This window comes from Sinohyriopsis cumingii, chromosome 14 (genome assembly GCF_028554795.1).
Source record: "Sinohyriopsis cumingii isolate HCF-2022 chromosome 14, ASM2855479v2, whole genome shotgun sequence".
In the NCBI taxonomy this organism is placed as follows: Eukaryota; Metazoa; Mollusca; class Bivalvia; order Unionida; family Unionidae; genus Sinohyriopsis; species Sinohyriopsis cumingii.
The window spans coordinates 47,654,240-47,667,758 of NC_142974.1; the positions used below are offsets into that span (position 1 = coordinate 47,654,240).

General features: G+C 35.3%; 1 protein-coding gene across 5 annotated transcripts in view; it reads left to right on the top strand.

Annotated features, from left to right (window-relative positions):
- Nucleotides 1–13,519, top strand: part of LOC149783716 (enteropeptidase-like) — a 220,011-nt gene that overhangs the window by 29,693 nt on the left and 176,799 nt on the right. For all 5 annotated transcript variants that reach the window (XR_016413660.1, XM_089931972.1, XM_089931969.1 and 2 more), the window contains exons 4-6: nucleotides 1,835–2,440; nucleotides 9,235–9,372; nucleotides 10,909–11,158. Coding sequence is in view for 4 of the 5 variants with exons in the window: in XM_089931972.1 (XP_089788098.1) it covers nucleotides 1,835–2,440; nucleotides 9,235–9,372; nucleotides 10,909–11,158 (994 nt within the window). In the remaining variant the exon portion in view is untranslated. The remainder of the gene's footprint in view (nucleotides 1–1,834; nucleotides 2,441–9,234; nucleotides 9,373–10,908; nucleotides 11,159–13,519) is intronic.

The following is a 13,519-nucleotide window of genomic DNA, read 5'->3' on the forward strand; positions in this document are numbered from 1 at the left end:
TTGTATGTGTCTGTGTATATATGTTTGTTTTCTTCCCTTAACAAAAAGTTTGTGTACATGTTTTTGTATGCACGTTTTCGATTGTGTGTGTTTTTATGTATGTATTTTTTATGCACGCGTCCGTTTGAATGTGTGTGCATGTGTACGCGCGTACGTTTGTATGTGCTTGTGTGTTTGTTTATTTCACTTGACAAAAAGGATTACCGTTAACAAAAACGTGTGTGTGTATGTATTGTAATTGCATGCGCGCGTTCTTTTGTGTGTGTGTATTTTGATTGTGTATGTAGTTTATTTGTGTCGGCACGTTCTTTTGTATGTGATTTTGTGTTTGTTTTTTTGTCTTAAAAAATCTTATTCCTTAAGCCTTTCGTTCGCAATCCAGACTTCTCTATAATTCCTTTCCCGTCTTTTAACGAGCGCACAACTTCGGCGCTCGCAGCTTAGTTTATTGTCTCCCGACGTTTCAATGATCTACTCTTGCCAACGTGCAAACATGCACTAATCGGTAAAATGGACTTAGTCCAAGCAAATTGCTTATCGAGACTCCGCCCTAGATTTGAATCTCTCGGTTTCGATTGGATACAGCCCGTTCTCTTTGAAAACTACTCTGGGGTAATTTATCACTTACTTGTCTCACTCGGATGCCCGGTCGTGACATCACTGAGTGCAAAACAAACAAATGCGTCTCTACTTGCGTGTAGAATTTCCTTTGAATTAAAGGGTCGTTGCGTAATGGTTACACAACAGACAGGCAGTTTCATTGTCTAGAATCCGGCCCATAGTCAAAATCTTGTACAATACGTATTGACATTATCCAGGTGCTTTTAGCTAGGAATTTAGTATAGAAAAATATGGGTATGCATGAACCGTGAAGCATCAGCAAATTTTCCCCATAACGTGACATTAATCAAAATGACTGACTGGTATTGTTGTTAAGTACTTGCAGCACAAAGATTTGCCAGCAGCTGCTTATCGTGGAAATTAGGGAAAAGATCATACAGGAGACACATGAATCGTTTCATGGACAATGGATGACATCACATGTTTGTTGTGATCATGCAGTGAGGCAGATAATACGCATTAGTGTAATTCCTTGGGTATCAAGTTGTGTATCTGGTAAAAAATTTAATCTATTTTAAATCGTAGGTTACGAAGAGGGAACTATTTTTGCACTATTGTTTCTTGGATCTTCAAAATCGTGGTTTGTATCGAATTTAAATCAAAGGAAACTGGTATGCGATGCAAAATAGCGTATATTAGTAGTCAAGCTAAATCAGATGAATGTTGTTGCTAGAAAGTGTGTGACATGTAGTACTCATTTGACATGACTTGTTCACTGTTGAAGCTTGAGGCGTGTGACATCTCTAACACAATAGGAATAGCGTACTCTTGACTTTTTGTGTACTATTTCAGCAACGAAAAAAATAGTTGTCTAGCCTTTCACGAGATGCAGGCACACGCAATTCAACAATTATATTGGCAGACACAATTCATAATTATGTTTAAATAACTCAGATATTGTGCATTAGATACGAACATATTATACTTTAGTCGTATTCTTACACAGTGTCAAAGATGTTAAAATATACATCTGGCAGAAGACCATCATGACATATAATTTAAGACAAAAAATGTCAGATGAAAATGTAATTTTCACAAAAGCTTACAAAAATGTGCCAGTTAAACATCACAGTGTGATGGTGATTCATAAAATGTGATATACAGAACATCGTAAATTTATTTTATATGACTTCGCACATACTATGTATAAAATAGAAGAAACAATTACTTTTTGATATTGTGAGTCATATTTATATTGTTATTCTGTTCACAGAGGTGACACCAACCACAGGAACTAGTACTAAATCATCACCTTCAAACTCAAACGCAAAACCTACCAATGAACCAACCGTTACCTCCATACCTTCATCAACCACACTTGAGTCAATAACAAACACTACACTGAATCCTACAACCACAACCACAACAACTTCTAAAGAGCCAACCATTATTACCACAGCTACACCCACTAAACGTCAACCATCAATCACCACTACAAAAACAACCACTACACCAAGTATTACCGCTGCCATAAAAACTACATCACCGAAACAGACTAATGCCACCGGAACAGTCAGACCTACACCAGAACCTATAAAAACTACAACAATTAGTAAAGTAATTTCTGTGACAAATACACCTTCTACATTTCAACAATCAATATCCACTACAGCGACAATCAATACAACAAAGCCAGTCACTACCAATATCACCACAACCACAAATACACCTCACTCTACAATAATATCAAATATTCCTAAGCCCGTGACAGCCGCCACAACAGGAAGACCAGCTATCACAAGTATCACAACAACCCAAGAACAAAGAACATCGACTACGAATGGGCTGATGTCAACACCAAATCCTTGCGAAATATCTGGTGAGTGTTATAAATCCAGCTCTAAAGAGTTCGAAATTATGAAGAAATGTTAACATTTATATCTTTCTACCTGATTAGATATGTTTACATGTCCTGCCAGATCTTAAGTAAAACTTTTAGAGAACATTTACTAACAAAGCTCTTCAAAGCATAATGATGTACTTGATAAACTTTTTACTGAAATTGCAACAGAATGTACTCTCACCAATTCCGATTTTGTGCGTGAACTTGTTGATTATTCTTCGAATGGCTTAACTGGTAGGCCATGATGAATATTTAGACTTTTGTTTTTATTTTAGCAAGCAAAATGCTCATTTTATAAGATAAAGTACTTTTTCAAGCACATAATTTGTAACTGCTAGTTATTGCATATGATTTGTACATTAGTGCCTTTATAGCATTTGAGATTCATGTTTTATGATCCTGAATATCATTTCATTCCCTATTTAATTTTAAACCTCTTTTGGTAACCGTTAATGTTAGAAGCTTTCATTTTGGGCTTTTTTTGCAGTCTCTGACAATGTAATTATGTTATTAGGAGTTGTAATTGTTTAAGGTTGTCTACTATTTAACCATCTGGGTAACGTGTCCAAAGAAACCAAATTTTCATGACACATTAGAAAAGTGGTAGGGTATACCATATGATCGTTGTTCGTCATTCGACATAGTTAAGTGTTGCATTAAAAATCATTGTGATGCACTTGGGAAAAACATACATGTCATGAATGTTTTATTTTCTTACTGTTTGAGGGAGAGCGGGCATAGTCCTTTAAATAAAAACAGAACACAAATGGTGCAACACGATTACTGTACACTATCTATTTTGTGCGGATATTCGGTTTCGAAATTAGAGGTTACTACATTTATAAGGGTGCATATGAAAGAGCCTTTCTTAGCAATACTGAACGATGATGAGAGAGCATTATTACTCAGAAAAACCACAGTTCATATTCTCCCATATAACATTAGCAACAGGTTTATTATATAATCATTTTACTTTTGTACCAAAGGGCTGAATAATAGAAAGAACAAGCTACAAGAAATAAAGTAATTTAATTTTTTGGCTGGATTCGAACTTAAATAGGCAACGGTAGTTTAACAAAATGTAGAGAGACAATTATCATGCGCACTTAGCAGGGCACTGCGACCTTTGAACTTGGTAACTATCTTGCCCTCAGTCTTTCTTTCAAAAATAAATATCACTTTGGGCTACTTAAAGTTATAATTTAGAATAAGGTTGTGAATGAATGCGCCATGAAAATCTTGTACATTTCATTTGGAATACATGGATTTTATTTTTCTGTCGATCTAATTAACTACCGCGTTTTTACTTGTGATAGATTTAATTTATTTGATGAGTCAAGTCCGTACTATGTACGTGCGACTAGGACTGGCCTTGATGCCGCTACACGTTAATTTATTTTCTGTCATTGATTGTTTGGAGTTATAATGTGTGAGAAAGGTATGAATTCTTTTACTTCAAATCCTCAAAAGACGTATGAGCAAATATAGTGTGGTAGGGAACTGATTTAGTTTCTGAGTGCAGCGTTAATTTGTTTCTGGCAAGCTCGACGAATGAGAATTACAACTATAAAGGCCTCAGTCTGTGAGAGTTAGGCACTGTTATTGATTTAGATTTTAAATAATTGGTCAGTTATGAAGGATTCAAGTGCTATATAAAGGTAACTGTTAATAACTTAAATGACATACCAGTAAATAAAATCACTTATTATTAAAGATCCAAACTTCCACTGGGGATTGTTGTGAATGAAGCATCTTCTCTTATTTTGCCTCTCCTCCCCCTTGGGAACACCTTGGGAACACAGGGCCTTGACTACTCGCATCTGCCCCGGATCTAGTCTGTCCTCTTCAGTTAGGCCAGTGATTGTTCTGGCAGCCTTGTTCCGATCTGCGACTGACCTTTACCAAGTTTTATTATATCTTGTCTTGGAAGTTATTTTCTATGGCCTGTCTAGTGATGTTTTTGGTGTCTTTCTAAGTGTATGTCCGATCCACATACATGTCCATTTAGACATTTCATGGCTCATGTTCAACTGGCCGGTGGTTACCCACAGGTCGGCGATATTGTTCCTCAATGGACATTGCATACTGAGTATACGGGAAAGGCGGCTGTTCACAAAGGACTGCAGTTTGCTGGAGGTTACAGTTGTCACCCTCGAGATATCTGTGTCATAGAGCATAGCCGACATTACATATATGTTGAACAGTTGGATCTTGTGTTTTTCAGTGACTGATGAAGAGGTCAATAGCTCAAATAGGATTTTAAATGCTTGTCTGGCTTTACAAGTCTGTTATGGTTTTCTTGATATGCGTCTTTATGAGTCCGAACAATACTCGGACAGGTAGGTGAACATATGTATTTCTTCTAGATCTACTCAATCGAGTTTTAATTTGCAGCTTTTGTGTTGTTAATTTTCATTAGGGATGATTCCGAGGCGTGTAAGTCTAGTCTTTTCTTGCTTCTTTTGCCAGTCACTTGTCCTTAGCCTGCATGTGGACGTGTTTGTGGGACTGTAGTGCAAGGTCATCTGCAAAGTTCAATTCCTCTACTTTTTTAAAGTTCTGCTGTATTTCAATTCGCTTGTCATTAATGTTTGCCTTCAGTATCCAGTCGACCACGATAAAAAGGATCATTGGCAGTAGGATGCATACATGTCTGACCAGGAGAGCTTCCCGTTATCAATTACTTGACAAGTGGAATATTCGTATAACCTGCTGAATTAAAGATATAAAAGTTCATGGAATACCATAGTGGCGCATCAGCTTTCAGATTACTTCTCTGTCTACGGTACCAAAGGCCCTCTAAAGTTTCGCAATGTTCACAAAGATGGTTGATTGTTTTCCAAGGATTGTTTTTAATTTTTATACGCAGCGATATGATCTGTGCGGGAGTCGTCCTTGCTAAAAGTCTGCATGTTCTTCTGTCAGTTTTTATTTTGATAGAATCCTTTAGTGTTTTCAAGATATGTTCGGCGATGGCTTTTCTGGCATCTGAGAGCACCATCTTTTAAGCCAGGTTTTCTGACGTTATTAGTTGGACAATATTTCCTTTCTTCCATTAAATAGGGACTTGATCACCCTCTGATCATTTATGAAGTTGTTGATGCTGTATTTTTGTTGTTTGTTTGATGACGGATATAAGAGCTTCAGTTGGAATGCCATCTGGGCCTAATGCCTTGTTACTTTGAGTGCTTTAGGTGCCTTTGAAATAAATTGCTGACTTGGAGCGGAGTCACATTGACTCGACTCAGTTCCACTGCTCGTGGTACGTCAAGCATTTCCTTTTGAGGAGGCTTATTGAGGATTTCTTTTAAATAGTAGTCCATTGTTGCTGCTGCTATTCCACTCTACTGTGTAAAGGCTCTGTCTTTGACTATCCGCGATTGGTTCCTTATTCTCCCTAAAAGGTGTGCGCTTGATGTATATCTTTTTTCCAGCTTAAGTCTCGGCCTCTATATTCAGGTTATTTATGTTTTTTGACTTTCTTAACACTTTTCTTTATTTGTATTTTAACCTGCCCAAACAGGGCTCTGTCTTCATTATTCCTGTATTCGTCGGGGCACTGAATAATCTGCTCATACAGTGCTCACGATTGTTAAAGGGCGACCAACTACCTGTTGTCAGCCATAGTTTGTGCCTTTATTCTCACTTTCCAAGTATTGTGCTACAATAACTCTGCCATAGCTCTCTTATTTTGTTTCAGTGGTTGTTGATAGGTTTTTCTGTCAGGTTCTCAGGTGTTGCTTATATGTTGCAGATTTAGCAGCTGAATTCCTGTTGATGTTTTTGAACTTCTGATTTTACCAGCTTAAATTTGTACGTGGCCTGTCGCTCTAGTCTCTAGGCTCTCAGTTTCATTCTGAATTAATGATCTACTACTTAAGAGTGATCGGATGCTGCATCTGCTCCTCTTTTAATGCGTACAATCTAGGAGGGTTCTTCTCAGTCTCCAGCTAATGGTCAGTCCATGTTTTCCCATGATCATTTATTACCAATTGTTTTCGGGGCCCACTTTGCATTGAAGTAGCCCATTAGTTTCTTGAGGTATCCTTTATACACCTGGTTAACAACATTCTGCTACCTTCCATATAATTCTTCATTCGCTTCTTCTTCTGTAACATTTGCAGGGTAGTAGCATCGGATGGTAATGGTTTTTTCTTCATCTCAGGCTGAACCTACTGATGAAATAAAGCATTTTGCATCGTTTTCCTATATTTCTGCGATCTAACATGTTCACAGAGAATACGCAACGAGCTATGTATGTAGAAAAATGGGGCAACATTAGGTAGACGAACTCAGTGAATGGTGACCTGAGGAAAGAATGCCCTGCCTTGTTACTTGTAAGATTCATATTAGTATTGGTCTAAAGGTATCTGATTGGCATTGTTTCTTTTCACAATAATATAATTTATATCTGGTTTCAAATGTTTAACGAGTGCTTTATGTGTCTAGCATAGACGATACGCAACTATGAAATATTCCAAAAATGACTTGTTATACAAAGTCACTGAGAACACAACTGTATTGGTAATATGAGTATTGACCTCACCAATGAATCTGTACCTTAATCCAACGCATTTTACAGCTATAATTAATCAAGCAGGTGTATATACTCTTGACTAAATCGGAGTGACGTAACGTGTGGGAGCGACCTAGAGATGGTAGACATACCTTTGTATGTTTATTTTTAATTGTATAACCGTATATGTCTTTATTCACCATCTATGTCCCTTCGAACGCGATACAAAACACAAATGATACTTCCAACACGATTTCAGATCAGAGCAAGTAAGGGATTCGATAAAGAAATAAACAAGCATTATGGGCATAAATGTTTGAGCCAAGGCTAATATAATTTGGAAACATTCAGGGTTACATCAACGATGTATCTAATGTGATTTAAACAACGATATCAATATCGTCTAAAACAACCCTAAGAGACGCTATATAGTTTGCATGTATGTTCAGTTTCATTAGTGTCCAGTGTGTGGTGTTTATCTGTAAGGGGATGATTTTCACAATATATTTCAAAATATTTGAACCTTAAGTTTCAAATTAGTTCATATAGCTTTGGAATGCAGATGCTGACATATTTCGAATCAAGTGTATTGCAGTTTGTTGATATTAAACACTTTGGATTACAAATATGTTTTGATAAAGAACTTGGATTTGCGTAATTTTCGATAGTTCATTCTTTCAGATGTAAAGATTTCTATAGTTTACGAAATTCTTTACAAGTACATTTGCCCATGAAAAAGCAACGATACATAATTTTGAACCGATGATAAGACACCAGGTTAAAGCTATTTTAGGAATATGTATTCAGGAGTGTGTGAACATGACTTTATACCAGAATTTGGCAATGTTTTTATATGTATTAAACAGTGTCCAACTATCTCCATAACGTTTTTAATATGTTTAGAAAAGTTGTCAGTGTTGTTAAAATACAACAAGATCATGGAAGGCATCAAACTGAAATAAACATAAAATTTACTTACACAGCTGCAGAAAATACTACTTTGCTTCCTGATGGATGTTTTGAATCTCTTAAATATTCTGTTGATGTATTAAATTTATTTTCAAGTATCCCATGCTTGAAAATCGCAACAAAAACAGTATGGTTAGAAGAAGTAAGAAGTATTGTACAGAATCCATTCATTATTGATTATCAAGGGAATACTGAATCTATTATATTGGATATAAAGTTCTCAATCGACTTAAATAAACTGTACAAAAATATATTCCGCATACTGTTAAATATTTTAGTGATGTGCCAATATAACTGGGAATTTTTTGTTTTTAAATTAAAAAATGTAAAGAAATGTACGACATCAATGCAATTTTTGTTATTTCAATGTGTCATTCAGACCATAAGGTCATTATGCAGAACATTCGACCTAAAATTGCATAAAGGCGTAAATACCAGACCATTTATCCCATACCAATTAAAAATAAAATTAACAAACTTGACTGTCCCAACATTTAAGAGTGTTTATATTACACCAGGCTAACAGTGCAGTGGGTTTTCAAATTTTCCATTGCTTTTAATGTTTGATAGTGTCAACATGTTGTGCTACCAGCAACATTGCGAGGATGGAATTTTATACTGCATTTATTATTTTTTTCTGTTGTTAAATTTAAATTGAAATTGTTTTAAAAGTTTGCAAATATTTCATATTTCATTTCATGGCAGACATATTAATGATGCATAACTAAAGTGGAACAAAATGCGCAAACAGTCTACAGTGATTGACTGGCAGTTGGTGAAACATAGGAGGATTTTGGATTTCATAGCTAGTGTAGTTCTGGGAATCAGTTGAAATTTAGCACTTGATGACTAGTTTCACTAATTTCTTGATTGGATATATTTTTTATATTTGGTACATGGACAGTGGCATTGTATTACACCAGATAATGGTTCCGTTGCTTGTACCCCAGAGAGACAAATGTTTTATCGGAACATTGGCAATTGGCTATGCTGTTGGTGTTTGGGTTAGACAAACAAATGGAAAGCTTTAATAACTTAAAGCTGTTATTTACGCCTGTTACATTGTTTCCAGAAATTTGCACAAAAAGAAGTCCAAGACTTAGAAATGAAAATGTATTTGCTTATGTTCTGTTACGAACAAGCACAATCGGACGCGTGGTCATTTAACGTTTCTGAATACTCTTTATTAAGTTTATTATTCGCACCAATATTCCCTAGACATTCATTGATATAGAAAATGACCTAAAAAACAAAATGTATTGTACTCTGTTTAATTGTATTGCAGCTGTTACTGTGGCTTGCCAGTTTGAGGACAATTGCTTGTGTGGGTATAGAAACCTTCGAAATGACATCACATGGTATCCAAGATCTGGTCATTTCTTCAAACGGCCACAATATGACCACACTTATGGCAATTATACAGGTATTACACATCGTTACATTTCAATGTCTTTGAACTGAATATAAGGTTACCCAACTCTTGGGACGTACAGGTCTTACCTCACTGGCAATATATATTTACTTAAGTAAGGTGTTAAATGTTTAAACATTACTGAAGTAAAAATGGCAGTGTCAATATTAGGGGGTGTCAGAAAGATTCATGAGAGGCCGATCAATTTCATTAACTGTGTAAGCATGGGGTGGGGGCGAACATTTACATCAACATCTAGAATTTACAAAAAAAGCCATAGACTAATTTGGTAATTATATTTGTGATGTGTAAAGATCATTTTTGCAGGTTTTAATGCCGTACGAAGATAGGCAAATTCATAGTGTAGATATGCAAACAAGGCGTTTTTGTTTCATACAGTTACATGAATGTCTTTTCTGTGAATTCAGTCATATCAAATTTATGCTCCCTTTATAATTACCAGGTAAATCTAGAATGGGACATGTTTTAAGCACTTTATTCAAGGACAGGAATAAAGTATTTGCATATATTATTTTCCTGGTCCAATCCAGTAAAATATTAATTCACTAATATTGCCACTTTACATTCGACTTAACGTACACTAATTCCAGCAACAGGAGCCATTTTACTTGTTTCGAATCTTGATAAGTGGCAAAACTGACGATTGCTAAAATAGTAATAATGTATTGCCAGCATTTTCCTTCATTCACAAATGTATATGCCACAAACATATTTAAAACACGCTTTAGCATAACATGGTCCCTGATATAACACCGGTATTACCGGTTTGTAAAGTACATCCTGCTGTAAAAGGTAAAAGCCCTTATCTTTGTGTGTGTGTGTGTGTTTGGATTTTTTACGGAGCTTTAACAAGTTTGCAGTCATATCGCTACGATTTCTGCAGCGTGGCAGTTTATAGTGATGTCTAGCATTGGGGCATACTGCCGCAGACATGTATCATGAAGTCCCACCCAGTCACATTATCCTGACAACAGGCCCACCAGTCCTAACACTAACCTCTTAATGCTGAGCACCTAGCGATGCAGCTGCCAGTACCATTTTTATGTCGTTCGTATGACTCGGTCTTGGTTCAAACCCACGACCTCCCGCATCCGACGCGGACGCTGTAACCACTAGTCCATTGGAGTTGTCCACTTATCTGTCATCATACATTCTTCCCGCAGTACAAACATTATGTAGACCAAGATCTGTCAGTTGTCTTATATTATGTGCATAAACAAAGTCAACAGTCAATCTCTGACAAAAACAAAGTTGATATGTGCACAAAATAATGTATAAAAAAGCAAGAAATCATTAAAGAAAGTATAATTCATAATGGTTGTTCATATTTTGATCATATTATCTTGTGTTGGTTTCTTAAAACTAAAACTCTGCTTCAAATCAGCTGTGAACACACTATTCACTTAAAACTATAAAGTTGTAACTAGCACTAATATCTTGTATGCTGTCACGGTTGGTGATGGTTCATTTGCCTTCATGCTGTTTGCAGTTGCGTGCAAGTTGTTCGTTGATTTTTTTCTCTTTCAGGACAGTTCATGGTTGCTTACAACACCTCTGACTTGGAACGATATTATAACATACGCAGACAGTCTACACTAGGATACCCATATCGACTTGAATATTCAAACTCCACACTCATTTCACCGAGAGAAAACTTTACTACTGAATCCTGTGTATATTTTTACTACTATCTTAATGGTACTGCTGTAAGACCAAACCCCCTCTCAGCTCAAATCTTTGTTTATGTCAATAGTAGTAGTGGAAGAAGGCTGTCCTGGTAATTATATTTATCTTTCCTTTTTATGTCATTATTGTCACTATTGTTTGTATTAAGAATGGTAAAACGGGTCACTTAAAATAAAATGTATTCTCTTTTAAAGTTATCAACTAAGACTAAGAAAACAAAGCAATAATAGTCTACATAACCTTACTACTGATCAATCCAATCACTCTCGCTCAAAAACACACAAACATATGCAACTGTGCATCCTCGTACCATCAATACATCATTGCATGTATGATTCAACAGTGTGAAGCGATCAATATGTTTGAATAAACGTTTGATGGTCTTGCTTCTGAAACAAGTAAAGAAAGAATTAGCAAGTATAACATAACCTTTCATCAATTTGGTATATTTTCATCAAAAATGTACCATGTTTTAAGGCAAAAATGTATTGATAACAAAAATGAAATTAATGCCAAAACGGTACTTGTCACTGTTTTATTTTTTTCCAGCCTTGTCTAGTCAAATATTGAAATAAGTTTTAAAAATTCATACATTAATTTCCTGAAATAAGCAAAAATGAAAGATGCTATATCTTATATAATGAAATGTACATTTGTTTTCAATAAATTATAAATAAACCAATACTGCCACTAACGAATATTATTTCACAAGAATCATATAGTGCACTTTGATAATTTTTATAAATGCTTAGTCAAAAATAAATTTTCATACATTTTGTTTTCAAGATATCGGTTCATTATTTTAGTCTCCTTTGCGAAAGCATCTGCTTCACTCCTGGCCTTCACGAATTCATTTTATTTTTTCCAAATCTTCAAGGCGATGCTGGGTCATCGAGGTCCGTGCACAAAGCTTTATAATGTGTCACTTTAAAATTTGTTCCATTGTTTCATTTGATTTGCAAAATTCCAGTGAATATCGGTGAAAAGGAACCAAAGATTGCTTCCATATCTCGGCCGTCTTTGTATATTAAAAAAATAATAAAAAGTCGGCACACATAAAAATATCCAAGGTCAGCTTCCAAGGTCGGCTTGCACTGCAATAAAATAACCTTTGCATTAATAGCCTCTTAAAAAAAGAAAAAACGGCTTCAATGTATCCAAAAGTCGGCTTCCGAGGTCAGCTTGCTTTGTAATAAAAAAAAACATTTGTCTTTGATGTCCTGTCGGTAAGTTGAAAGAATGCGTTTACTTCTCGCTGCTTGGGCTTGGCATCTGTAGTTATAATTAATACAAACGGGCATTGACGCTTGCTGGTAAATAGTATACTCAGAAATAACTTGCTTATAATGATGGTTTTATAAGCCGTGGTGTTTTCAAATAACGATTTTTTTCTCGAGATACTGTTAAACATTTGACCTGGATATAATTCAATCTTGGTTATTTTGCACCTAACACTCTGTCATGGGTGAATGACAATATTCTTCAAGATATTGGTTGATTATTTCTCTCTAGTTAAATGCGATTTCAGTCGGATAACATATTCAAGCTTTTGAGCACAACCAAACACGATTTGTTTTTCAATGTTCATGTGAATGAACAACGTGTCTTGTGTTATTGGACATAAGCGATACACACGCTACAGTGTGGAAGCATACGCTACATTTAAGGAGTTCGTAGATATATTTTATCCTTTAACGCTTATGACAGAAAAATGGAATAAATGATAACAATACAAGGTTAGTTTCTTTCTTTTTATCATAAAACTAGCATTTTGTTTCTCAATTGTATTGCAACATGCAGTGGGGAACGGGCACAAAACCAATACCGATTTTGTTGTTTCTTAAGTTTTGTGACATATAACCTAGGTGAAAAAGTTGCACCATACGTTCTGGGACAGGAATACATATAATTATTATATATTGTCCCAACAGATACGCTAAATACGGTACCTATAAGAAACTATGTGGTGCCAAAGATTATCATCAGATTTATAATTGATGATAGCTTTTATTAAATAAAACTTTAGAAACATTGTAGAGAATGAGCGTATTATTGGGAAAATGAGTGTTTATAAGAACTGAAAATAACAAAATGAATCAGATAAAAGTGTGACCTCCACAAATTACCTTGAAGTTCCCTTTTGATATCATCCCATTAAACTTGATTTAAAGACAACTTTTTTCAATGCACAACAACTTATTAAAATTAATGTTAATTAATAAATTCAACCATGTAAAGAGAAACATAAATGGTTGGTTATCTTTATTACTGATACTTGGCATGACTGTATAAACATAACCATAAGTGATTGGCTACATTTATTATAATTATTACTAAATGACAAATATAAACACATAAACAAAACCATCAGTAGCTAGTAAAAGTTTTAAGTAATAATATATGTATATGACCACTGAAACAGAACCATAATTGATTGGTTTTAATTATTGCA